Raw genomic sequence first — 24803 nt, forward strand, 5'->3', positions numbered from 1 at the left:
CTCTATGTTTACCAGGGAAGAATACATTTCAATTGTAGTGCCGCAATAGGAAGCCACAACCTCCATATTAATGAACAATTGGTTAACTGAGGAAGTTCATAGGCGGCTTGAAAAATGTTAAGTAAATAAGGCACCTGCCCCGATGGCATACATCCAAGAGTTCTCAAGGAGTTAAGCTCAGTAATAGACAAACCATTACATTTAATATTCAAGTACTCCATTTCCACAGGCTCAGTTCCACAAGATTGGCATAAAGCAGATGTGGTGCCTATATTTAAAAGGGGAGCTAGATCACTGAGGAATTACAGACCTGTAAGCCTGACTTCAATAGTGGAGAAACTACTTGAAGGTTTAATACAGGACAATATTCAGAAATACCTAATGAAAAACACAATTATTACTAATGGTAGCATGGATTTATGAAGGATAGATCATGCCAAACTAACCTTATTTGGTTCTTTGAGGAGGTAAGTAGGAATTTAGACCAGGTTAATGCAGTTGATTTGGTCTACTTAGATTTTGCAAAGGCTTTTGATAAGGTTCCACACGAGGTTGGTGTACAAAATAAAGCAAATTGGATTCAGTAATAATGTATGCACCTGGATTGAAAACTGGTTGAAGGATAGACAACAGAGGGTTGTCATAAATGGAACTTTTTCAGGTTGGGCTAAGGTCGTGAGTGTAGTACCTCAGGGATTGGTACTGGGACCCCTGCTTTTTAACTTGTTTATTAATGACCTTGAGGTTTGGATCGAGAGCAAAGTCCACATCTTTGCTGATGATACTGAATTGTATAAGGTAGTAGAATCAGAGCAGGATGTAATTTCTCTACAGAAGGACTTGGAGAGACTGGAAACTTGGGCAGATAAATGGCAGATGAGGTTTAATACAGATAAATGTAAGGTTATGCATTTGGGAAGTAAGAATAAACAGGCGACTTATAAATTAAATGGGGATAAATTGGGGGAATCCTTGATGGAGAAGGATTTAGGAGTGCTTGTAGACAGCAAGCTTAGCAATATTGCCCAAAGTCATGCAGTAGCTGCAAAGGCAAACAAGATCGTATCTTGAATTAAATGGGCATTGGGTGGAAGGGAAGTAAACATAATTATACCCCTCTATAAAGCATTAGTAAGACCACACCTTGAATATGGAGTACAATTTTGGGCACCACTCCTTATAAAAGACATTATGGAACTAGAGAGAGTACAGAGAAGAGCCACCAAATTAATAAAGGGTATGGACAATCTAACTTATGAGGAGAGGCTAGCTAAATTAGATTTTTTTACATTAGAAAAGAGGCGTCTAAGGAGGCTTCCGGTGACGTCAACAGGGATGTTTGGGTGAGTGAGGAGCGCCGTGGACTCAACTGCATAATCTACTCAAAAGGACACCAAAAAACGCGATTTCCCCCCCCCCCCCCTATTTCGGCTCCTGGGTTGAGGCAAATACCCCCAGAATGTCCACAAAGGGGAAGAAGCAACAACCTCACGGGGTACCCAGTTATTTTTCGCCACCCCAGAAAAAAACGGAGGAGCTGGCAAAAAAGCAAGATGGCGGCGGAGCACGAGGCCCGCCGGCCTTCGCGGGTGCCCGAAGCCAGGAGAACGAACGCTCTGAGGCAAGAGAGCCCTTAACGAGGGAATATATGGAGGAACTTTTAGCCTCGATGCACGACAAACTGCACCTATCCCTGAAGGCGGACATAAAGGAAGCGGTGCGAGATATCAGAGAGGAAATCTCCTCGCTAACAGCCAGAACATCTGCAATTTAAATCAAGGCCGAGGGGGCGCAGGAACGACAGACGGCAGCAGAGGAGGAAATAGCCCGCCTGAAGGAGGAGATTGAGGCTCTAAAGGAGAACCAAAAAGAGCAAGAAAACCGGGATAGACGACAAAACATTCGCATTAGAAACGTCCCCGAAACAGTGTCCCCCACACAAATAAAGGCTTACCTCCTGGAGTTGTTTACAATGATTTGTAAGGACATACCAGAAAAAGACCTCGAAATCGACAGGGCCCACCGAGCACTAGGGCCTAAGTCAGACGACCCCAAAAGAAAACGGGATATTATTGTGCGGCTGCATAGTTACTCCGCCAAAGAAAGAATTCTAATGGCCAGCCGAGAGGTAGAGCCCCTCACCTTTCAAGGCGACACCATCCAACTGTACAGCGACCTCTCACGAATGACGGTTAATCGGCGCAAAGAGTTAAAGCCCCTCACTTCCCTCCTGCGAGAGAAGGATGTCAAATACCGCTGGGGCTTTCCATTCAAGCTCATCGTGCACAAGGGGGGGTGGTTCTTCACGATGAAGCACCCCGAGGACATGCTGCCGTTCGCCCAAGCGCTAGGCCTAACCCCCCCCCATCGTGGATGTTGGCCTCCCAACACCAGAACCGAGAAGAAGAAAGGGATGGCCCCGCCCGAGCGTCCGAGGGGATCGCGGCTATACAGCAGAAGACGACGAGAGAAAAATAAATAAATTGCTGGACTTACCCCTGGGGTCTTAGAACTGGAGAGCTGCGGAGATCAACCCCCATTCCGGGGACTGAGCATCAGCGCGACTTCCCCGGAGGACTGACGTCCCGCGACGGAACCTCTGCGCGATCCCCCCCAATCTCCCGGATGACCCGAGGAATTTCCCGACAGGACATCGCGCCGGACGGCGAACACAGCTACCGGCCTCCCACCCTGGCCCAGCAGCTCACCGGCTGGGGACACGTTTGAAGACCTTAGATCCCGAACCGCAGCGGAACCAGCACCCGCCCAGCTCGGACGATCGAGAGACGGTGGCGGGTTTGGGGGGGGCGGCAGGAGGGTTTTCTCTGTTCCCATCGAACCCCCCCCCCCTCTCTCCCACCCGATGCTTGATGGGGAAGCCCCCCGAACAGCGAGGGCATGGCACCGCAGATACCCCATACACTCCCCCCCTACACTTCCCCTCCCCCGTCATATCAGAGGCGCCGGGCATTAGGCCCAAAGTGGTTAAAAACGGACAGACACACGCACAAGTGTATTTGGGGGAGCTCCACATGCGAGGCAAACTGAAGGCCATCAAGGCTGGGGATCACGTAGGAAACACTAGCTGTCAATGCGAAATGTAATCCCAGATGGGGAACGTGGTATTCCCCCAACACCGCTGGTTTCAGTTCTCAGAAAGTGTTGCCCCCCAGCACTGATGAGAGGAGCTAATATGTTAAGTGAAAGATACCTGCTTACTAACCTATGCCAATTCTCACAAGCATGCATTCTCCTTTCCCCCCATCCCCTCCCCCGGCCTCCACCCCCCCCCCCCCCCCCCGCCACTAGTCCCCCCCAAGCACCCAGTTAAAGAGTTAAACGTGCATATATCAAAGTTTGTGTTGAATGCATACGCTTAAGTGTACAACCAAAGATTACATGCATTGTGGGTGTAAGTTGAAATGTAAGCTCAACGTGATATTGTCACCCCATAGGGGGAATGTTGAAAGTTCTCAGTACTGCTGATCTATGTTTCCTAGCCATGTAACCCCAAAGGGGTAATGTTGAAAGTTTCCAGCATTGCTGACTAATGCCTTAGGTTCATATAACCCCACTATGTTGCTATGTTATGGCGTAAAACGCGGAGAAATCAAAGTATTTGACGAAAGCACATGCACAACCGCAAATTGGCGAGCTCCATCTGGTGGACGATCAAAAGAATACATGCTCTGTTAGCATAAGTTGGAATATAAGTTATATGGGGCAAGGTTACCCCAAAGGAGGAAAAGTGGAAAATCCCCAGCACTGTAGATTTTGGTTCTCGGGCCATATAGCCCCCCTGAGGCGATAGACTGTTATAAATATGATAAATGTTTGCCTTCCCCCGACAGGCACAAACATGCACCTTCCCCCACCCTTAAATGGACCGCTGACCTGAATATAACTATTGAGGAGGAGGACTGGGAAGAAATTTGGGAAGCGGCCTCCGGGACATCTATATGCACCACCACAAAGGAAAATATTTATAAGATACTATTCTATTGGTACATCACGCCAGTGAGATTAAAACAAATCTACCCTCTGGCATCGGATCTGTGCTGGAGAGGCTGTGGTCAAAGGGGAGACATGGCCCACATTTGGTGGACATGCCCAGAAATTAAGAAATATTGGACTACGGTCCAAAATTTAATAAGAGGTCACAGGCCTCGAGTTACCCATTGAGCTACTGGCCAGACCAACTGAGGAAATTGGTCGACCAACTAGGAAATTAATCTCCTTTATCCTCACAGCGGCGAGATGTGAAGTAGCGTCTTCCTGGAAGAAGGTAGCCCCCCCCCCCCCACTAAGGGAATGATAAAAAAAAGAATCAATGAAGTGATGCTTATGGAAAAGCTCACAGCCTACCTAAAGCAAAAAACTAAACCATTTGAGAGGGTGTGGGAACCGTGGCTGACACTATAAGAAAGGACCCTCCCCCCCCCTGGTCAAAACAGGAATCCCCCCATAAAGGACTACTAGCCCTATTAACTGGGACGCAGGTCGCCCAGTGGAGGACACACTCCCTTTCCCCCTCTACTCCTCCATGTTCTCTCTTACCTTCTCCCTACTTTGGAACTTTTCTAAGCTTCCCCCTCTTGGGGAAGTGCTCTTTCTGGGCAAGTTGCCTTGCCCCTCTTCCATAAAACTTGAAAATGGTGTAATGTATTGGGATGTAAATATTGACAATTGCATATATGTAACTGTGTATCTACCCAATAAAAATGTTTGGTAAAAAAAAGGGGGGGCGTCTAAGAGGGGATATAATAACCATATACAAATATATTCGGGGACAGTACAAGGAGCTTTCAAAATAACTATTCATCCCAAGGGCAGTACAAAGGACTCGGGACATACCTTAAGGTTGGAGGAAAGGAAATTTCACCAGCAACAAAGGAAAGGGTTATTTACAGTGAAGGCAGTTAAAATGTGGAGTTCATTACCCATGGAGACTGTGATGGCAGATACAATAGATTTGTTCAAAAAAAGTTGGGCATCTTTTTAGAAAGGAAAGGTGTATATACAGGGATATACCAAATAAGTAAACATGGGAAGGATGTTGATCCATGGAGTAATCCATTTGCCAATTCTTGGAGTCAGGAAGGAATTTATTTTTCCGCTTATGAGATATCATTGGATGATATGACACTGGAGTTTTTTATTTGCCTTCCTCTGGATCAATAAGTAAGTATAGATATAGGATAATGTATCTGTTGTCTAAATTTAGCATAGGTTGAACTTAATGCACGTATGTCTGTTTTAGTTTTTTTTTTTTTTTCTCAACCTAATCTATTTATGTAACTGTAACAATGTAACTATATATCTATATATATAGATAGATAGATAGATAGATAGATATAGATATATATATGATTACATCACTATCTTCAGGCAGAAGTGGGTGGGGTTTAGCTTCCGCTTAATCCCTTGGTACCATGTGATGGGACAAAGGGGCGTTACTGTGTGAGCCCACATAGTTAACCCTGTAACGCCATAGTAATCCTAAGAGGGTTACATGTATAACTGTTAAAACGAAATACAGTACCTTCCAAAAAAAAAATATTTTAAATGTTAAAAATAATTTTCTCAATTTTCGCTGTTTTTTTTAATTTGTCATTGTAAGAGATGTGTGCAGAGGTATGCAAATGGAGACTGTTTAGGGTGAAATTAACATATGGCTTTATTGAGTCTGTCTCTTTAAACAGCACAGCAACCAAAAATATTCAAAAACAAACACCTATCCCTGTGTAAGGGCTAACTTACTTCCCCCAGTCCCTCTCTTACAATACTGGGAGGATAAGCCCCTTTCCAGCCTAACACCCCAAAGTCTCAGCAGTACCTTAAAGCAAGTGGCCCTTCAGGTCAGTGGTGTGCTTGAGGGTCCAGCCTCTGGCAGGTTCCTGGATTCTCTGCGTCCAGGAAAAGAGGTCTGGTCCCCTTGTGTCGTGCTGTCAATAGTCTTCCTGTACATTCAAGACCCTCTCCTCATGTCAGCACTGTTGTGTGCTGAGGAAAAATCTCCTTCCTGTGCCACACATGAGGATTTTTACAGAGCTCTCATTAGTCCACGTGGAGACTTGCTAATTGAGTAGCTTCAATTAACCAGCTCCATGCTGGATTCAGAGCTCTGAGGCAGCTTTATCCATACAGGGATAAGTCCCTGTTATATTCATGCTTTCCAGATATTATCACAATTTCCTAATATTATCTTGGGATTTTTTGTGATTGCTGCAATGTAATAGAATGGTCTTTGTTTATTAAACTAGATTGTAAGCTCCTTGAAGCAGGGCCTCTTCTAACGCATTGAAGATCTATCCTACCTCTTCTAACACAATATTAATCCTGTCTGTACATGTTACTTATGCCCATAATCACATCGCTGACTGTCCATGAATTATCTGTAAACCGAATGTGTATAACCTTTGTTCATTTAGTCCAACCATTTATTATTAGAACTTACTTTGTCTCTTATGTAACAAAAATAACTGTATTTAATTTTAGGTCTCAAACGGACTGTAAAGTATTGTTGCCCCTTTAAGTGGAGGCCTGTATTTAATTTAAAAAAATGATGCTGATACTGTAACTTCAAATTAATTTTTATCTTTAAAATCAGTGGACCATGGCAATCCCGCTTGTAAAGATTCGTTTTTCAAGGGAACTATGTTTTTAGGTGTTGCGGTGGTTGCTGTTCATTGACTATGAACTATGGTATTCCAACTCCATATATAGCTGTAAACTCTTGATATTATGGTGTATTAATACATATCCAGATGATTAATTCTTTTTGAAGTGAAACTTCTTTAGCGGCGTAAATGCAGTTGATTGAGATTGAAGTCAGTGGTGACGGAAGTGACATCACTCCTGGCAGAAGAGGCCATCAGTGTTGCCAGCTTTCACCAGGAGGAGTCACCACTGGATGGACGTGGACACACACACGTTACTGTGTGCCCCCACCCCCGCCACCTGCTGCTGAGCGCTCCCACAACCTGCTGCGGAGATGTACCGCGTCTCCACAGCAACAGGGCAACCACCACACACTGTGATCCCAGCAGCCATGTTTGTGAAACGATAAAACATTTTTAAATTATTCTTTTCCATACTACAAAACGTTGTCTTGCTATTCGTGATCTGGGTATTTTCCTGACATGTGGGGACCAGGGGTAAGAAGCTCCTTGAGACACCCTAATTTGGTACCCAGCAAAAATATGTGCCTCTGGGTACAAAACTGTGAAGCCGTCCGTGACTTGATCCCACAGCCAATAGAAAACCACAATGGATTCTTTCTTTTGGATACCCTGGCAGACATGTTGTGGTAGGGTTTTTATATACACTTTTAGAAAATTAAAAAACCTTGTCTTGTGCTTGGCAACCAGCAGGTCCCTGGACATTAGGGGGCCAGGCTTCAGCGGGTCTTTTGATTCGGGTAAAAAAAAAAGCAATATATGGGGGGAATTACAGCAGTAATTGGTAGCTAACGTTCTGCACGGTCTGATAAATATCTGTAAACAGTTGGAAATTCGGATAAAAGTGAAGTCTGCTGGAGTCGCCCAGGCTAGGGAATCAAACCTAGGTCAGGAGGTGAAATGAACAAGAGAGAGAAAACATCCAATTAACTTTCTAAACTAGGCTTTTGGCATCCCAACATTAATTACGTACCGTATTGGTAATTAGTTTATTCCAATTAAAGTCTGAACAAAATAAAAACCATCTGTAGATGTAATTCAATTATTAATTTAAAGGTGTGTGTTCATGGTTAACTACAACCAGCTCCCAGATGTCCCACTCATCTCCCTATAGGACACCAAAATGAGAAGTCCCACTACAAAACTGTCACAGTACACCCCAATTACACTGCCACCACCAGAATTAATTTAAGGGCTTACACTGTAGGAGTCGTGTCTCCCTTATACTAGCAAAATATGTAATTAAAACAGAAACCCAATTTGGCATAACGTGTCCGAAAAAGCGCTCAATCTCTACAAAAGTTGCTCGGTTCAATTAGAGCTAACCAACACTGCTTATTACATTTTAGATGCAATATTAAAAAAGCATACAGTGCTTTTTATAGAAAAAAAATTACAAAAATATATAGTACATAGATGCAGACTGTTTACAAAATAAAAATAAATAAAACAGAACCTAATAACCAGCAAGTAATATTAGATACTTCAAGAGAATATGAAGTAGAAAATATGAAATCCACACAGTGGCGTAGCTAGATATGCGCAGGCCCCCAAGCAAACATTTTTTTCAGGGCCCCATTATAAGTGAACATATGCCATAGATTCAAAATTAAATATACCGCACATCTATAAATATAGATTAAATATAAAATATAGATTACTCCTGTACTCACCATTTATTTTTAAGTCAGAAGTTCAGTTTCTGCACTTTTCGCTCAGCAAACACGTCAATTTATGTGATCCATTAGGCAGAGAGCGCGGCAAGTGTATATGAGGTGGACATTTTTGCCGCCCCAAAATTTGGGCACCCGGGCCTAATGGAAAATCTGTCACTGGGTAAAGTAGAGGGTGGGAACCTCTCTGCACCCATCCACAATGAGATTCAATAGCTTTTCTTTCTCAAATACTATTGGACTTTTTTTCTCCAAAGTTGTGTAAAATTCAATATACACACTAAATGCGCATAGTAATATAAGATACTACTGACTGCAATATTTCCCCACCGATACCCTCTCTCTCATCAGCTCTCCCCTGTGTCATCTCTCTTCCCATCATCAGCTCTCTCCCTTATCACCATCAGCAGCTCTCTCCCTCCTCCATACCTACCTGTGGGTGGTAATAGAGAAAGGCGGGGGGGGAGATGGTATGCGGCGGCGGGCCTCTGGTGTTCAAGAGGATAAGCCGGCAGAGGAATTGGCAGTTGTTAGAGGCAGAGCAGGACGGCTGGGGAGGAGCACGCTCTAGCAGCAGACACCAGAAGTAAGAGATTTCTGGGTGTCTGACCGCTAGAGCGGACTCCTCCCCAACCGTCCTCCTCTGCCTCTGTAACAACTGCTAATTCCTCTGCCGGCTTATCCTCTGTTTAACGCCGGGGGCCCGCCGCTGCCACATACCATCTCCCCCCGTCTGTCTATCTGGAGAGATGAGTCGTCGACAGGGAGAGAGAGCGGGCTCCCCAAGAGCACGGGCTACAGCTACGCCTCTGAATCCACGTGTTATCAGGTACACACTGCTAGGTGAATCTGCCTATATATTCAGAAGCCACACTTTTAACTCCAAGCCTTGTATCTGTGACAAACGGATGCCTTAACCCGCCTTTGTGTGTGTCTTTTATCTCCCATTTATCACTCTCGTTCCTGTGACACTTTTAGGTCTGGCTTCTCTGATAACAGGGATTATTTAATTTCAATTTAATCACAGTATAAAATGACCAATAATAATCTTCCTGTAACCACCAGATTAATGATACCCACATCCTATTGTCAGGGAATGACAAATACATAGATATCACCAGTGACAGTCCCACTTTTAACTTTGAGAGGGAAACGAATGATCTGATATTTGCAACACTGATATCTTCTCACATTGTATACCATATACAATCATGTTGAGATTTATACCTAATATTATGAGTTGTAACAAGTGTAGCGGACTGCACTACTTGATCCAATATAGAGAACAATAAGAAAAAATACAAGGTTGGTGTGATAGTAACACAAAGTGGTCCCTCCGTTCCTTAATCCAATACTATATATACAAAAGAGTTCCCCACACTCACTTCATCAGCGTAAATTAAGTAATGGAGACAATTACTGAAAAATATATATATATTTTTTTTTTTACTGGAGTATTGAAAGTAATTTAGATACTTTGTTTTTGTATGTACACATGCTCCGTGAATTACACAGACCAATTGATATCAAAGATGCCAAATCTTATAATCTTTGCGAGCTGACATATCTCACTTGTTGCCCTGTAGATGGATACCTTGTCTGTTTATAAGAAAGCAAATGCTTATCTGTTTGATAGACAAAAATTGAAAAATGCCCAGTGTCTGCATGATTTGTAAAGGTGCATGATGTGCATTAAATGGTCAACATCATATACAAAATATAAATACTGTTGGAGCACTTTCCTATAAAGAAATTCCGAATCACAGAAAAAGGGCAGACACATTACGGGGTAACCCCCCCCCCCCCTTCTTACCCATTCCCGTGCTAGATAAAAGTGATCCTTCCGTTACGTGCTCAACCAAAGAGAAGCATAGTATTGAAAACAGACGATTTTAGAATAAATAAAGTAACTTGGTGGTAATTTGGTGTGCCCTGGTGTCTTCTGTCCTGCTGATATTTGCAACACTGATATCTTCTCACATTTTATACCAGCTGGCAATTACACAACTATACCCCAAACAAATTAAATATAAAAAATGTTTACAAACAGTCTAATGTATTGTATTGTATGTCTTTATTTATATAGCGCCATTAGTGTACATAGCGCTTCACAGTAGTAATACACATGGTAATCAAATAAATAACAGATAATATAAATAACAGATCATGGGAATAAGTGCTTTAGACATAAAAGTAACATTAAGGAAGAGGAGTCCCTGCCCCGAGGAGCTTACAGTCTAATTGTTAGGTAGGGAGAACGTACAGAGACAGTAGGAGGGAGTTCTGATAAGTGCGTCTGCAGGGGGCCAAGGTATATGTATCATGTGTTCAGAATATCCACAGTGCTATTCATATGCTTCTTTAAGCAAGTGGGCCTTAAAGGTGTATAGAGAGGGTGCTAGTCGGGTACTGAGGGGAAGGGCATTCCAGAGGTGTGGGGCAGTCAGTGAAAAAGGTTTAAGGCGGGAGAGAGCTTTAGATACAAAGGGGGTAGAAAGAAGACATCCTTGAGAAGAACGCTAGAGTCTGGATGCTGCATAACGAGAAATTAGAGCTGAGATGTAACGAGGGGCAGAAGAGTGTAAAGCTTTAAAAGTGACGAGAAGAATGGAGTGTGAGATGCGGGATTTGATCGGAAGCCAGGAGAGGGATTTCAGGAGGGGAGATGCTAAGACAGATCTAGGAAAGAGTAGGGTGATTCTGGCAGCAGCATTTAGGATCGATTTGTAGGGGAGACAGGTGAGAGGCAGGAAGGCCGGACAGCAGGAGGTTACAGTAATCAAGACTGGAGAGAATAAGGGCCTGAGTCAGGGTTTTAGCAGTCGAGCAACAGAGGAAAGGGCGTATCTTTGTTATATTGCGGAGGAAAAAGCGACAGGTTTTAGAAATGTTTTGAATGTGAGGGGCAAATGTGAGAGAGGAGTCGAGCGTGACACCTAGGCAGCGTGCTTGGGCTACTGGGTGAATGATCGTAGTTCCAACAGTAATGTGGAAGGAGGTATTAGGGACAGGTTTGGGAGGAAGTATGAGGAGCTCTGTTTCAGCCATGTTTAGTTTAAGGCGGTGGAGGGCCATCCAGGATGATATAGCAGAGAGACATTCAGAAACTTTGGTTTGTACAGCAGGTGTAAGGTCGGGTGTTGAAAAGTATATGTGTGTCGTCGGCATAGAGGTGATAATTAAACCCAAAAGATGTTATTAGGTCACCTAGAGAGAGTGTGTACAGAGAAAAGAGAAGAGGTCCCAGGACAGAGCCCTGGGGTACCCCCACAGAGAGATCAATAGAGGAGGAGGCGGTATTAGCAGAAGAGACACTGAAAGTACGATGGGAGAGGTAGGATGAGATCCAGGATAGAGCTTTGTTCCGAATACCAAGAGTATGGCGAATGTGGAGGAGAAGAGGGTGGTCCACTGTGTCAAATGCTGCAGAGAGGTCGAGTAATATGAGCAGAGTGTAATGACCTCTGTCTTTGGCAGCATGGAGGTCGTCAGTTATTTTAGTGAGGGCTGTTTCCGTGGAGTGAGCAGTGCGGAAGCCAGATTGTAGAGGGTCTAGGAGAGAATAGGTGTTGAGAAAATGGAGCAAGCGAGAGAATACAAGACGTTCAAGGAGTTTAGAGGCAAAAGGCAGGAGGGAGACAGGTCGATAGTTAGAAAGACAGGTAGGGTCAAGCTTGCTGTTTTTGAGTAATGGTATGACTGTTGCATGTTTGAAGGAGGATGGAAAGGTTCCAGAGCAGAGGGAGGAGTTAAAAATGTGTGTGAGCGTAGGGATTATAGTAGGAGCAAGAGGTTTTAGGAGATGGGAGGGAATGGGGTCAAGAGGGCAAGTGGTAGAGGGAGAAGATGCGATTAACAGTGACACATCCTCTGAGACAGTGGAAAGAGTCAAGGAAGGCAGGAGGAGAGTTAGGAAGAGGTGTAGGATGGGAGGAAGAAACAGAGGGGATGTTCTGCCGTATGGATTCCACCTTTTCCTTAAAATAGTCGGCAAAGTCCTGAGCGGAGATGGAGGAAGGAGAGGCAGCTGAGGGTGGTTTGAGTAGGGTATCAAAGACAGAGAACAGTCGGCGTGGGTTAGACTTGTGCATGTTTATTAGTGAAGAAAAGTAGGCTTGTTTAGCTTGCGAGAGGGCAGAGTTGAAACAGGATAGCATAAATTTGTAGTGAAGGAAGTCTGCGAGAGTGTGAGACTTTCTCCAGAGGCGTTCAGAGGAACGCAGCATGCGTGTGTGGGAATTTAGCCAGGGTCTAGGGTTAGAAGGGCGAGGGCGGCAAAGAGAAAGCGGGGCATGTAGATCAAGAGACGAGGACAAGACAGAGTTGTAGTTCCTGACCAGGTTGTCAGGGTCTGTATCTGAGCTGAGAGAGGAGAGGGAGGAGCGTAAAGTGGACTCAAAGTCAGGTAAGTGAATAGAGCGCAGGTTTCTGCAGAACCGGGGGGTAGATGGAGGTGGAGAAGGGGAGAAGCAAGATAGAGAGAATGAGATGAGATGGTCAGAGAGAGGAAATGGAGACATCAGAGAGAGAGAAGTTTTTAGTGAAAACCAGGTCTAAGTAGTGACGATCCTTGTGGGTGCTGGCTGCAGTCCATTGTTGAAGGCCAAAAGAAGAGGTTAGAGAAAGAAAGCGGGAAGCCCAAGGGAGAGAGGGGTCATCAATGTGGCAATTGAAGTCCCCAAGGAGAAGAACAGGGGAGTCTGAGGAGAGAAAGAAAGAGAGCCAGGATTCAAAGTGAGAGAGAAAGGAAGAAGGGGGATGAGTAGAAGTAGGTTGGCGATAGATGACCGCCACATGGACAGGGAGAGGAGAGAAGATCTGGACAGTGAGCCTCAAAGGAGGGAAAAGCAAGAGATGGAGGAATAGGAAGGGTTCGGTAACGGCAGAGGGGGAGAGCAGGAGCCCCACGCCTCCACCCCTGCCATCAGTGCGCGGAGTGTGGGAGAAGGAAAGGCCACCATAGGAGAGGGCAGCTTCCAGAGCAGTGTCAGTCTGAGTGAGCCAGGTCTCAGTTATATCAAATAGGAGCAGAGAGTGAGAGAGAAAGAAGTCATGGACAGAGAGGAACTTGTTAGAAAGGGAGCGAGCATTCCAAAGGGCACAGGAGAAAGGGAGAGAGGAGGGAGGGTGGCAAAGGATGGGTATAAGGTTGGAGGGGTTGACACCAGAAGGAGTAGAGGTTGCAATTGGCAGGCGAGGACGAGCGCATGTAGGAATAAAGCAGGGACCAGGATTGGGAGAGATATCCCCAGAAGCAAGGAGGAGAAGCATGGATAGAAAGAGGATATGTGAGGATGATTTATAGGGGTGTGTTTTAGTGCAGGGGATATAGCTGTGTGGTGTCAGAGGGCGCAGGTAAGAAAGGAGTTCATGTGAACAGAGAAGTGGTGAAGGAAGGAGAGATGGAGATATATGAATAGAGTTAGAGACATACTGAGGCTGGTAAAAAGAAGTGCATATTTTGAGAAGTGAAGTCACAGCAAATATAAATGGTAAAGGCAGCATCACAGCAGTAATTATGCAGTCTGGTATAGATTATTGTCTCCTTTCCAGCGTAGTTCAAATGCAGGAATCAGGGCCAGTTGGGGTGTTCATTTCTTCTGAACTTCCTTTTAAACTTCAGTTGTTCAGTTGTCCTGCCACTTATAATGGGCCACTTTGAATATGGGCTGCAGGCAGCATAAGGCTGTTCTATCTGGGGTTATATAGGCCTAAACAGTCACCTGACAGTGTGGTTCTGTCTGCTTAATTAGCACATCTGAGGCACATTCAAACAGATGGTTTTCTACACAGGGTGTTCCCTGCCTAGGTGTCAAGTCTTAATTCAATTAAGAGTTGAAGCAGACAGATTCAGATATGGGATATTACCTAAGATTGTTTCAGTTGCATATACTGACATACACACAGCAAAGAGTTGAAGCAGAGAGGATTCAGATATGGGATATTACCTGAGGAGAGAAGATGATTTTTGTTAGGGTAAGGGGTCCTTCCTTTTAAACTTCAGTTGATCAGTAGAGTTGTTCAGTTGTACTGCCACTTATAATGGGCCACTTTGAATATGGGCTGCATATACATTAAATGTAACATATACATAAAATAAAGTAATATATCAAAATAAAAGTTTGAGTATCCACTTAGATCATAAAGTCCTGCAGCCGTGAGTCCTCTGGGGATTATCCAAATCCCATAGAAACAGTCTTTGCAAATAGAGTCCTCCTCGGCGCTGGAACTTTCACTCGCTCAATACAATGCATGACAAATATAAAAATGTAGAGGAACAATGAGTGACACACTTAATTGAAGATGTCACCTCTGTGAAAATAGTAACACTAGATGCTATTTCACCCTAAACACTCCAAGAGTTGTGATGGAAATAACCTTAAACATACAAACACCACCACCAAGCAGTTAACCCTTTACAGCCTGGATCAGTAATCTAGGTGTAACCCCATCAATTTAAGATGTATCCTATTACACCTTAGTACTCCTAGATTACACTGTGGATGATCATAAAAAGCACTCAAATCAATGGAGAAAAAATTGCACTTCTACCGAATGGACAATTCTCAGCAATATGTGGAAAAGAAAAATGACAACCTAGCACAGAAATTCTATATACCATAATATAATGAACCAACATTTAAAAACAAACACTTGGAATACAGTACAACTCGCGAATTCCTTTGTTCTTTGTAAGCCTTTCAACCCTTTTAGCCTGGTTGTGGGGCCCTTTGATGTCTCTGTCCTCTGTGGCTGCTTGAATCCGTGCCTCTATGGGTCCACGTGTGGAGCCTCCTCTGGTATTACTTTCTGGTAGCAAACCTCACCCTACATGGTTTTGTGAGATGTCTCACTTCCTCAGAGGTGTACTCCCCTGAGGAAGTGAGACGTCTCTCATGAAACATGTAGGGTGAGGTTTGCTTTCTGTTAAGCATTCCTAAGTAGCTTATCTATTTATACCCTTTTGCGGTGGAACTCTGAAACTCTGCCAACCCTGGAACTCCTGTATTGGAGCCGCAGGGACTGCTGAGGATGGCTTGTGATTAACCGGTTCCTGATTTTGGTATATAGCAGTTCTGTGCTAGGTTTTCATTTTTCTTTTCCACATATTATTGCTACGAATTGTCCATCCGGTAGAGGTGCAATTTTTTCATCTTTAACTCCATTGATGTGAGTGTTTTTTATTATCAGCCACGGTGTAATCTAGGGGGACTAGGGTGTAATAGGACACATCTTAATTGATTGGGTTACACCTAGATTACTGATCCAGACTGTAAAGGGTTAACTACTAGGTGGTGGTGTTTGTATGTTTATGGTTATTTCCATCACAACTCTTGGAGTGTTTAGGGTGAAATACCATCTAGTGTTACTATTTTCACAGAGGTGACATCTTCAATTAAGTGTGTCACTCATTGTTTCTCTACATTTTTATATTTTTCACATTTTGTACCATTACAATAGTGTACTTTTTCCCATTACAGATTTATACCTGATATTATTATGGGTTGTACCAGATAGGAATTCTCTCACATAATGTTCACCTGTAATTATGGCGATATCAATTGGTCATGTTCCCGCGTGTGCGTTTAACAAAAAGCTCTCTAGTTGTCGAACCCACCTCCTCGCAGGGCATGAAAAATGAGCACTTGCAACCCAAAACGTCACATTTCATGCCGTTTACGCTGCACACCACCAAGATTAATTTAACGCTTTACACTTCAGGAGTTGTACCAGACATGAATTATCTTGCATGTGGGTGGATAGTTATCGCAATGTGGCGCGCAAAGGTAGGTCTAAATTCACGTAAAGGCAGGCCTGCACAACTCGTAAAGTGAGAAGGCCGAATTGCTCCAAGGAAAAAAAATTTGGGCCGCACGGGTAAAATAATCATCTCTCCTCCAGGACCTCTCATCATCATCCTCATATCTCCCCCAGAACCCCTCACTATCAACCTTTACGATACTACCCATCTATCTCTCATACCCCCATCTCTCCCCCTCCCCCACACTATACCCCCCTCCACATCAAACACATCCCCCCTGCATCTCCCATCACTCTCCCCCCCTGCACCTCACAAGGAAAACAGAGTCGGGCCGCACGGGTAAAACCGCATTTATTATTCTAAATAACACATTTATTTACGATGTTTGTCACTCATTGCTAAAAGAAAAGAAAATAATTGCGCCAAACGTATTTAAGTAGTTTCTAGACTTCAGTCCCACACAGTGTTAACCTGCTGCCAGAGTTTCTTAGAGGTGATTCACCAACCTCTATATGTAACAGTCTCAAAAAACAGGGGGATCCTCCGGCGCGTGATTCCAATTGTGACTCCGGGACACATGTAATATAAATGAAGAGAGGGACCACAATCAGGAGTAGTTTAGAGTACAATAACAAATGTATAGGTTTCTATTATAAACACACTTGCATAGGGATAATGAATCTTCCGTGGGGATAAGGAGGATCTCTTGGTGATACCTCAAATTTAAGAAAGAGAAGGGAACATAGTATAACACTGTTTTATTTCACAAACGATATTAAAAAGAGATTGGGAACTCACAAACGGCCAACAGATAATGGCATAGAGGAGGTGTCTCCAGATTCCACAGACAGTCTTCCAAAATCTTTGACTGTCGATGTGGATTCTGCGCCAGTTGGTTTGGTGTTTTTGCCGGAGGTTTGGTAAACAGCAGCGGTGGGTCTTCCGGTGCTCGTGCACAGACCGGATTTCCTCTCGTTTGTTACTCTCCTTGCCTCAGCTCCCGCCTTCCGCGCATGCGCTCCGGTCGCAGTTCGTCACTGAGGAAGCTAATTTGCGAAACGCGTCTGACGAACTTTGGACAACACAGGCCACCGTACAGAAGAGTAAGAGCTCAATTCCAGTTTGGTCAGCACTGCGACCGGAGCGCATGCGCGGAAGGCAGGAGCTGAGGCAAGGAGAGTAACAAACGGGAGGAAATCCGGTCTGTGAACGAGCACCGGAAGACCCACCGCTGCTGTTTACCAAACCTCCGGCAACACCACCAAACCAACTGGAGCAGAATCCACATCGACAGTCAAAGATTTTGGAAGACGGTCTGTGGAATCTGGAGACACCACCTCTCTATGCCATTATCTGTTGGCCGTTTGTGAGTTCCCAATCTCTTTTTAATATCGTTTGTTAAATAAAACAGTGTTATACTATGTTCCCTTCTCTTTCCTAAATTTGAGGTATCACCAAGAGGTCCTCCTTATCCCCACGGAAGATTCATTATCCCTGTGTAAGTGTGTTTATAATAGAAACCTATACATTTGTTATTGTACTCTAACTACTCCTGATTGTGGTCCCTCTCTCCATTTATATTACATGTGTCCCAGAGTCACAAGTGGAATCACGCGCCGGAGGATCCCCCTGTTTTTTGAGATTGTCACTCATTGCAGCTGTAGTTGTGTGAAATAGGAATAGGAAAAGGAAAGTCATTGATAATGATAGTAATTAATATGTTCACAATGTAGTCTAATTTCTTTTCAGCAGCCCCCCCCCCCCAAGTCATTTCAGCATCCCCCCCCCCCCCCAGCCCATTTCATTTCAGCAGCCCCCCCGGGCCCATCCCAAGTCAGCAGCCCACCCCCTAAGTCAGCATGCCCCCACCCCCGTCATTTCAGCAGCCCCCCTCATGAATGAATGGCCCCCCGCATGAATGAATGACCCCCTCCCCCATGCCTACCTGATGATGTTGGCGGCGGCAACAGCCACAGAAGAGGAGGTGGTGTTGGTGGTGGATGGCGGCGGCGGCAACTAAAATGAATGTTTGCTGGTGGCAGGGTGAAGCGCGCTCTAGCAGCAGACCCAGAAGTTCCGGGTCGCGCTACACTGCTGGAGCGCGTCCCCCTGCTGGAGCAGGGAAGGGGGGGTTAAGGGGATCAGGGGAAAGCGCACTCATTCATAGGTTGCTGGAGCGCGCTCCTACTAGAGGGCCGTTCTACACAGCATGCGGCCGCGCGAGCCTGCTTATCTTACCAGGGAAGGAGGGTTAGGGGGGAGGTTGAAGGGCGGCCGTCGCGGGCCACACGGGGTGCCCCTGGCGGGCCGTATGTTGTGCAGGCCTGACGTAAAGGTATCTTTAGTTGGTTATTCTTAGACCGCAATCTGGTTGAGGGTGGAACTGGAATATGTATATTCACTTTCACCCTTTATGAATGAGAGAGGACCGAACATAGTGCAGACTATAAAACTTTATGATGGTAAGTATAGGATGGTGTACACTCACATGGTATAAATTCACATGGTTAAAATAGGATACAGGCAACTTGATCTACGCGATCGACACCGGCTGCTGGAACTTGGAGCAGTGTTTATCCTCCTCAGTATGGTCTTCCCGCTACACGCACACCTCGCGGCTCCGTCTACAGGGCTCCGGATGTTTAGCGTCTGCGGATCCAAGGGGTTTCCGGTGGACAGCGTGAAGTGTCACTCTACGCTTTTCACCACAGCTGGTTTCATCAGCAATGTTGGCATCAGCAGTTAGACAGAACTATATACCCTAAGCTGACTAGGGATTGGTCTGAAATGACATTGTTCACCTTATACTGATTAGGTGATTGTTAAAGGTCGTTATACATTCGTATAATGCAGGTTTATACAAGACGTCGTTTAGAGGATGCAATCTAATACCTCCACAAATACATATGTGGTGGCCCAAAAAATTCATTTAATAACAATAGTACTTTAACACAATAAGAAATTTAAAAATATTTAGAATGATGGTATAAAAGAAATTTGACATCAGTACATTTAATAAACAGTATTACGCTGTTCACCGGAAACCCCTTGGATGCGCAGACGCTAAACATCCGGAGCCCTGGAGCCGCGAGGTGTGCGTGTAGCGGGAAGACCATACTGAGGAGGATAAACACTGCTCCAAGTTCCAGCAGCCGGTGTCAATCGCGTAGGTCAAGTTACCTGTATCCTATTTTAACCATGTGAGTGTACACCATCCTATACTTACCATCATAAAGTTTTATAGTCTGCACTATGTTCGGTCCTCTCTCATTCATAAAGAGTGAAAGTGAATATACATATTCCAGTTCCACCCTCAACCAGATCGCGGTCTAAGAATAAACAACTAAAGATACCTTTACGTGAATTTAGACCTAACTTTGCTTGTAAGTACCCAAGTCATAAGAATTAAAGATGAATTATCTTCCATAATGTTAATCTGTAATGATAGTGAAGAGTGCCCTCTGACACCTTTTGGGTCTGTCAGGGAACTTCTCAGGAATTTGACATCTTCTGAAGCTTGCCCCGCCGTATAGAACATATCTGGTTGTTTCTGTAAACAGTTACCTCAGTATAATATAAGCATGGTTTTCCATAATGGTTTTGTTACCAACCAATTTATGGACCCATGATAAACCCATAAACAGAAAATAAGAGTTCTCTTGAAAAGGTTAACCCGTTATTTGCTGTAGTGCTCACTCCCTATAAGAGAAGCAAAAGGCAAAAACAGAGCATTGCCAGGGAGTCAGGTGGTAGAAAAATATAAAAATCTATTTATTCAGTAACACTCAACAAACATAACCCTTACAGGGTGAAACAAAAACTCCTACGCGTTTCGGACCATAGGGGTCCTTTATCAAGGAGTATAAAGGGTAGGGGCAAGGGATACCTTTATATACACCATCTAATAACACCTAACCAATTACAACATTCAAAATTTGCGCCAAAAACGGCCGTGCGCCGGTCTGACGTCATGCGTGTCAGCCCTGCGTGTACGTCCATGAAAAAATGGCTCGGGCAGTACCTCCTCGCAGACGCCAGATCGCGCTCTGAAAACCGTCCCAATAGGCATGGTGACGACTGGGTGGTGGGAGGAGGGAGTCTCCACCCCTAGGTGAGGGCCCAGGTACGCCGATATGGCTAGGTGATAGCACAACAGCCTGTCAGAGACCAGGCTGCCGTGCTCATCTCACCAGCCAAAACGGCAGAAGAAACAAAGGAACCCACTCCACCACGGGGCGCACAACACAAAACCACATTTGGATCTCAATCTTTGGATCTCTTCTATTGAGATCCAAATGTGGTTTTGTGTTGTGCGCCCCGTGGTGGAGTGGGTTCCTTTGTTTCTTCTGCCGTTTTGGCTGGTGAGATGAGCACGGCAGCCTGGTCTCTGACAGGCTGTTGTGCTGTCACCTAGCCGTATCGGCGTACCTGGGCCCTCACCTAGGGGTGGAGACTCCCTCCTCCCACCACCCAGTCGTCACCATGCCTATTGGGACGGTTTTCAGAGTGCGATCTGGCGTCTGCGAGGAGGTACTGCCCGAGCATGCGCGATCCATTTTTTCATGGACGTACACGCAGGGCTGACACGCATGACATCAGACCGGCGCACGGCCGTTTTTGGCGCGAATTTTGAATGTTGTAATTGGTTAGGTGTTATTAGATGGTGTATATAAAGGTATCCCTTGCCCCTACCCCTTATACTCCTTGATAAAGGACCCCTATGGTCCGAAACGCGTAGGAGTTTTTGTTTCACCCTGTAGGGGTTATGTTTGTTGAGTGTTACTGAATAAATAGATTTTTATATTTTTCTACCACCTGACTCCCTGGCAGTGCTCTGTTTTTGCCTTTTGCTTCTCTCACTGGACTACTTCATGCAGATTGCACGCCATCTGGAAATATCAAGCAGGACTTCCAAGGACAGACGGAGTGGGTAAGATTTATTGTATTATTCATTGTGATCTTTATAGATGAGTACTATTTATTACACCGTGAGGTCTCCAATGAGGTTACTTTACGGTGTTTTTTAGCTCACCTATTTGTTACCTTCAGGAGACGAGTGTTTTAGTGACTCACATATCACAGTCTTGATACCCACTCCGTCACTCATTCTGCCCGTCAGTCCTGCGTAATTATTTTGGACACTTATACTTGAAGTTCCACCATCTCTGGAGCACCCATTTTTCCATATACCCTCACTCCCTATAACCCTTGCATGGCTTTATCATGAGCGCTTAGAATGCACGAATATATTATATGTTTAAAATGGAGCTCACCACTGATTGTGATTTCCTTATTTGCTGTTGTAATAATGTTTATACTAACCTGTTGTATGAATTTATCTTGGTCCTAGCGCTGAGAGTTATTGTAGTTTGGGAATGGCTGTTAACTGATCAACTGGCAAAGCATTTGTTCTGTTGCTACAGGAAGGATTTTATACAGAGTAACACATTTGCTGAACAATTGTACAGTTTATAAAAATGTACAGATCACACCAATCTAATCCAAGCTCCTGTTCAGAATTTAATTTCCTGAATAATAGCCGATAGCATGTAAAATCATGAACTGTTTTGTAGTTGGTAAACCCATCAAAATGCAATTCAAGTTTTTTTTCCCCCTCCAATTGGTTGTTCTGACACTTTCTGGTAAGTGTGCTTCACAGTTCATTACTGTTGTACTTATAACACCATTATGCTGGTTCTGTTCAGTGTGTTTTCTGTGTACTTGTTTTGTCAGATTTAATCCTCAATTGTTACTGCAGGAGACGGTTTCCCACAGCAAACTATTTCATGTCCTGGTTTTTCACATATAATCATTTATGTCTGCATATCAACTTAAAGCAGCAATACTACAGTACATTCTCCCCCCCCCCCCCCCTTTTCCCCTTTTATTCTTTTTTTGTTTTGTTTTTATATGTAAAGCATGTGGCAAAGTATATTTATATATTCTTACCTCAGCTGGCTCCTGTTCTAAAGCTGTAAAAATCCTGATTGTGTGCCTAACATAATGGCCGCCTTTCCGTTTCAATGAGTCTTTCAGTCAGTGTAACTCAGCAGTTACAATGTATCCTTGTATTACTACAGTTACATTATCTGTTACAGTTTACCGCTTAAACTTCTGTGAATATTGGCAATAAATGATCAGAAACAGGAAAGTATTGAAAAGATCTTGCACTGCTTGGGAGGTGGGCTAAACCCTGTTATAGAAATCAAAGAATGCGTTAAAAATCATTAAAAATCGCGTTGAGTTGAATAATACATTTTTAAAAGTTGCTATCTAATACTAGAGATAAAAAAAATATTTCACGTTTTGCTGCTTTAAACACATTTGTGGTGGATTTCAGATTTCATCAAAACTGCAATGTTTTGGCTATTTTAATTCCAACCATATTGGGGTGTTTTTTTGTTTATTTTTAACAGGAATTTTAACACCATTACCCCTTCCCCACCCACTCCATACAAATGAATAATTACAAGTAACAAAACATGTTTAAATTAGAAGTCCTTTTAGGTAGTGTTGTAAGAAAAAGCATATACCAGGACAGTAGTACAAATTTGTGGTTTGGAATTGAACAGTTGAGGATCACAAATTCAAGTTCTAAATATAGCATAAATTGAACTTGATGGACGTATGTCTTTTTTTAACCTCATCTACTATGTAAGTTATAGTTTGTCACATCTAAAGGAGTCTAATAGAGAATTAACTCAAAATGTATTATTCGTGTACACCAGAGTACAACAGTGCTTGTGAACCACATGGTGACATGGCCATTATGTTGAAAGCAGTAGGGGTGGTGCACGAGAAGACCAGAAAATAAACATTGTAGAGCCATCCTTACAAATTCTCTTATCAAGCCTTTATTTATTAGAATCCAGCCTAATTATAGTAATGACGTGTTCAAAATGTTTGCGCTCCAGTAGCAGCGTAATTTCCAAAACTTGCAGCATGTATAATCGTCCGTTTATTTCTCAACAGGGCGCTGTGTGGGGTGTTGCTTACAGATTGCCCGAAGGAAAGGAGGATGAAGTAAAAGCGTACCTTGACTTCAGAGAAAAAGGAGGCTACCGCACTACAACTGTTGTCTTTTATCCAAAAGACCCTTCAATAAAACCATTTAATGTACTATTGTATATTGGAACATGCGATAATCCGAACTACCTCGGCCCCGCGCCTTTAGAAGACATTGCAGAACAGATTTTTAATGCAGTTGGTCCTAGTGGAAAAAATACAGAATACCTATTTGAACTTGCAAATTCGCTAAGAAATCTTGTACCAGAAGATGCAGATGAGCATCTTTTCTCCTTGGAGAAACTAGTTAAAGACCTTTTGGAAAGACACCAAAACATAAAGTTTATATGAAGTGCTGTGATGTCTTTGAGGATGTCACGGCAAACTTTCACCAGAAAAATGATCATTTGCACAAGAAGTCTAGGTTTTATTTATGCTTCATAGGGGATTAAAATATTTAATTTATTTTATATGCAAAACTGAAATGCTTTTATCACAGTGAATTTTAAGCTGCTGTAATTATCAGCAGTTGCATATTAACGGGTCAAATACTTGGTCATTACCATGTTTGCTTAGAAAGCAAGACTAAATCCAAGTAATTACACAACAGTCATATTTTGCATCCATAGCTCAAATCATAATGCTGTTTAACCTTGTATTATGTACAGTGACTAATGTTATTGGGTTTACTCTAGCTAAGACATATTTTGTTAACAATTATGAACATAATTCATTAAAATCAGTGTTTCCATTCACAGCTGTATGAGATGTTTAGCCATTACAATTCAGAATTACATTGATCTTGTAATGTAGGTGTGGCCAATTACACCAAATCAGCTGAACAATCCCATTCAAGTCAATCACACGGTGATTGGCCACATTCAAGCCCAGCATAAGGCCCAAAATCTTCTGGTGATAATAAAATACCTTTATTTTGAGCTCCATGTATTTAAATGCTAAAATTAATGCATAAGCCATTTACTTGTCATACAAGTATGGCATTCGTATTACAGTACATTAAGTTTCTTAATTCCAAAAATGAAGAAATACAGTTGCCATTTATGCCAGTTATATTTAGAACACGGTTGCTAATTAATGAGTGTTTAAAACAAAACAAAAATCTGTTAATTTATTGTGATTTAGAATGGCATTGTGACTGATAGATATGTGAATATATTTTGTATACATTCACACCTCCATCCCTGGTTAATGCTGTGCTATACTGAATGCTATACTCTGATCCCCTTGACACTATTGGAATTGTACTAATTCTGTACTGTATTAAATAGAAATGTGCAATAGCAATCAATACAAAGATAAGTGTTTAGATATAAATGGAAATAATGTAAGCGATCAGTCTAAAACAAGAGATCAAATTACAGGTCTGTTGCACCACACCTGAGATTTATTCAATATTCCCAAGGTGATAAACACACAGATGCCCAACAAGCTCTGATAAACCCCTAACATTACCACATTGTGTGTGTCAAAAGGAGTGCTAGTGGGCGTGGCTAAATGTATACAACAAAAAACAGTCAAAGATGCCCAAAGCTCCTTCCAATGTGACAAAAATACACAGTGCAATACCTATATATTCTCTTGAAAAAGGGGTTATTTAGTTTAACCCTTTGGCCAAAGCGTCTTAAGCCTGCTGCCACTTTCAAGGCATGACCGTAGCAGATC

General features: G+C 43.4%; 1 protein-coding gene across 1 annotated transcript in view; it reads left to right on the forward strand.

The window, feature by feature from the left end:
- CHAC2 (ChaC glutathione specific gamma-glutamylcyclotransferase 2) overlaps window positions 1–24803 on the forward strand; it is a 62326-nt gene extending 37523 nt beyond the window's left edge. Inside the window, exon 3 of the mRNA XM_075595929.1 lies at window positions 23088–24803. Within this exon, the coding sequence (XP_075452044.1) occupies window positions 23088–23471 (384 nt within the window). The 3' untranslated portion in view covers window positions 23472–24803. The remainder of the gene's footprint in view (window positions 1–23087) is intronic.

This window comes from Ascaphus truei, chromosome 4 (assembly GCF_040206685.1).
Source record: "Ascaphus truei isolate aAscTru1 chromosome 4, aAscTru1.hap1, whole genome shotgun sequence".
NCBI lineage: Eukaryota > Metazoa > Chordata > Amphibia > Anura > Ascaphidae > Ascaphus > Ascaphus truei.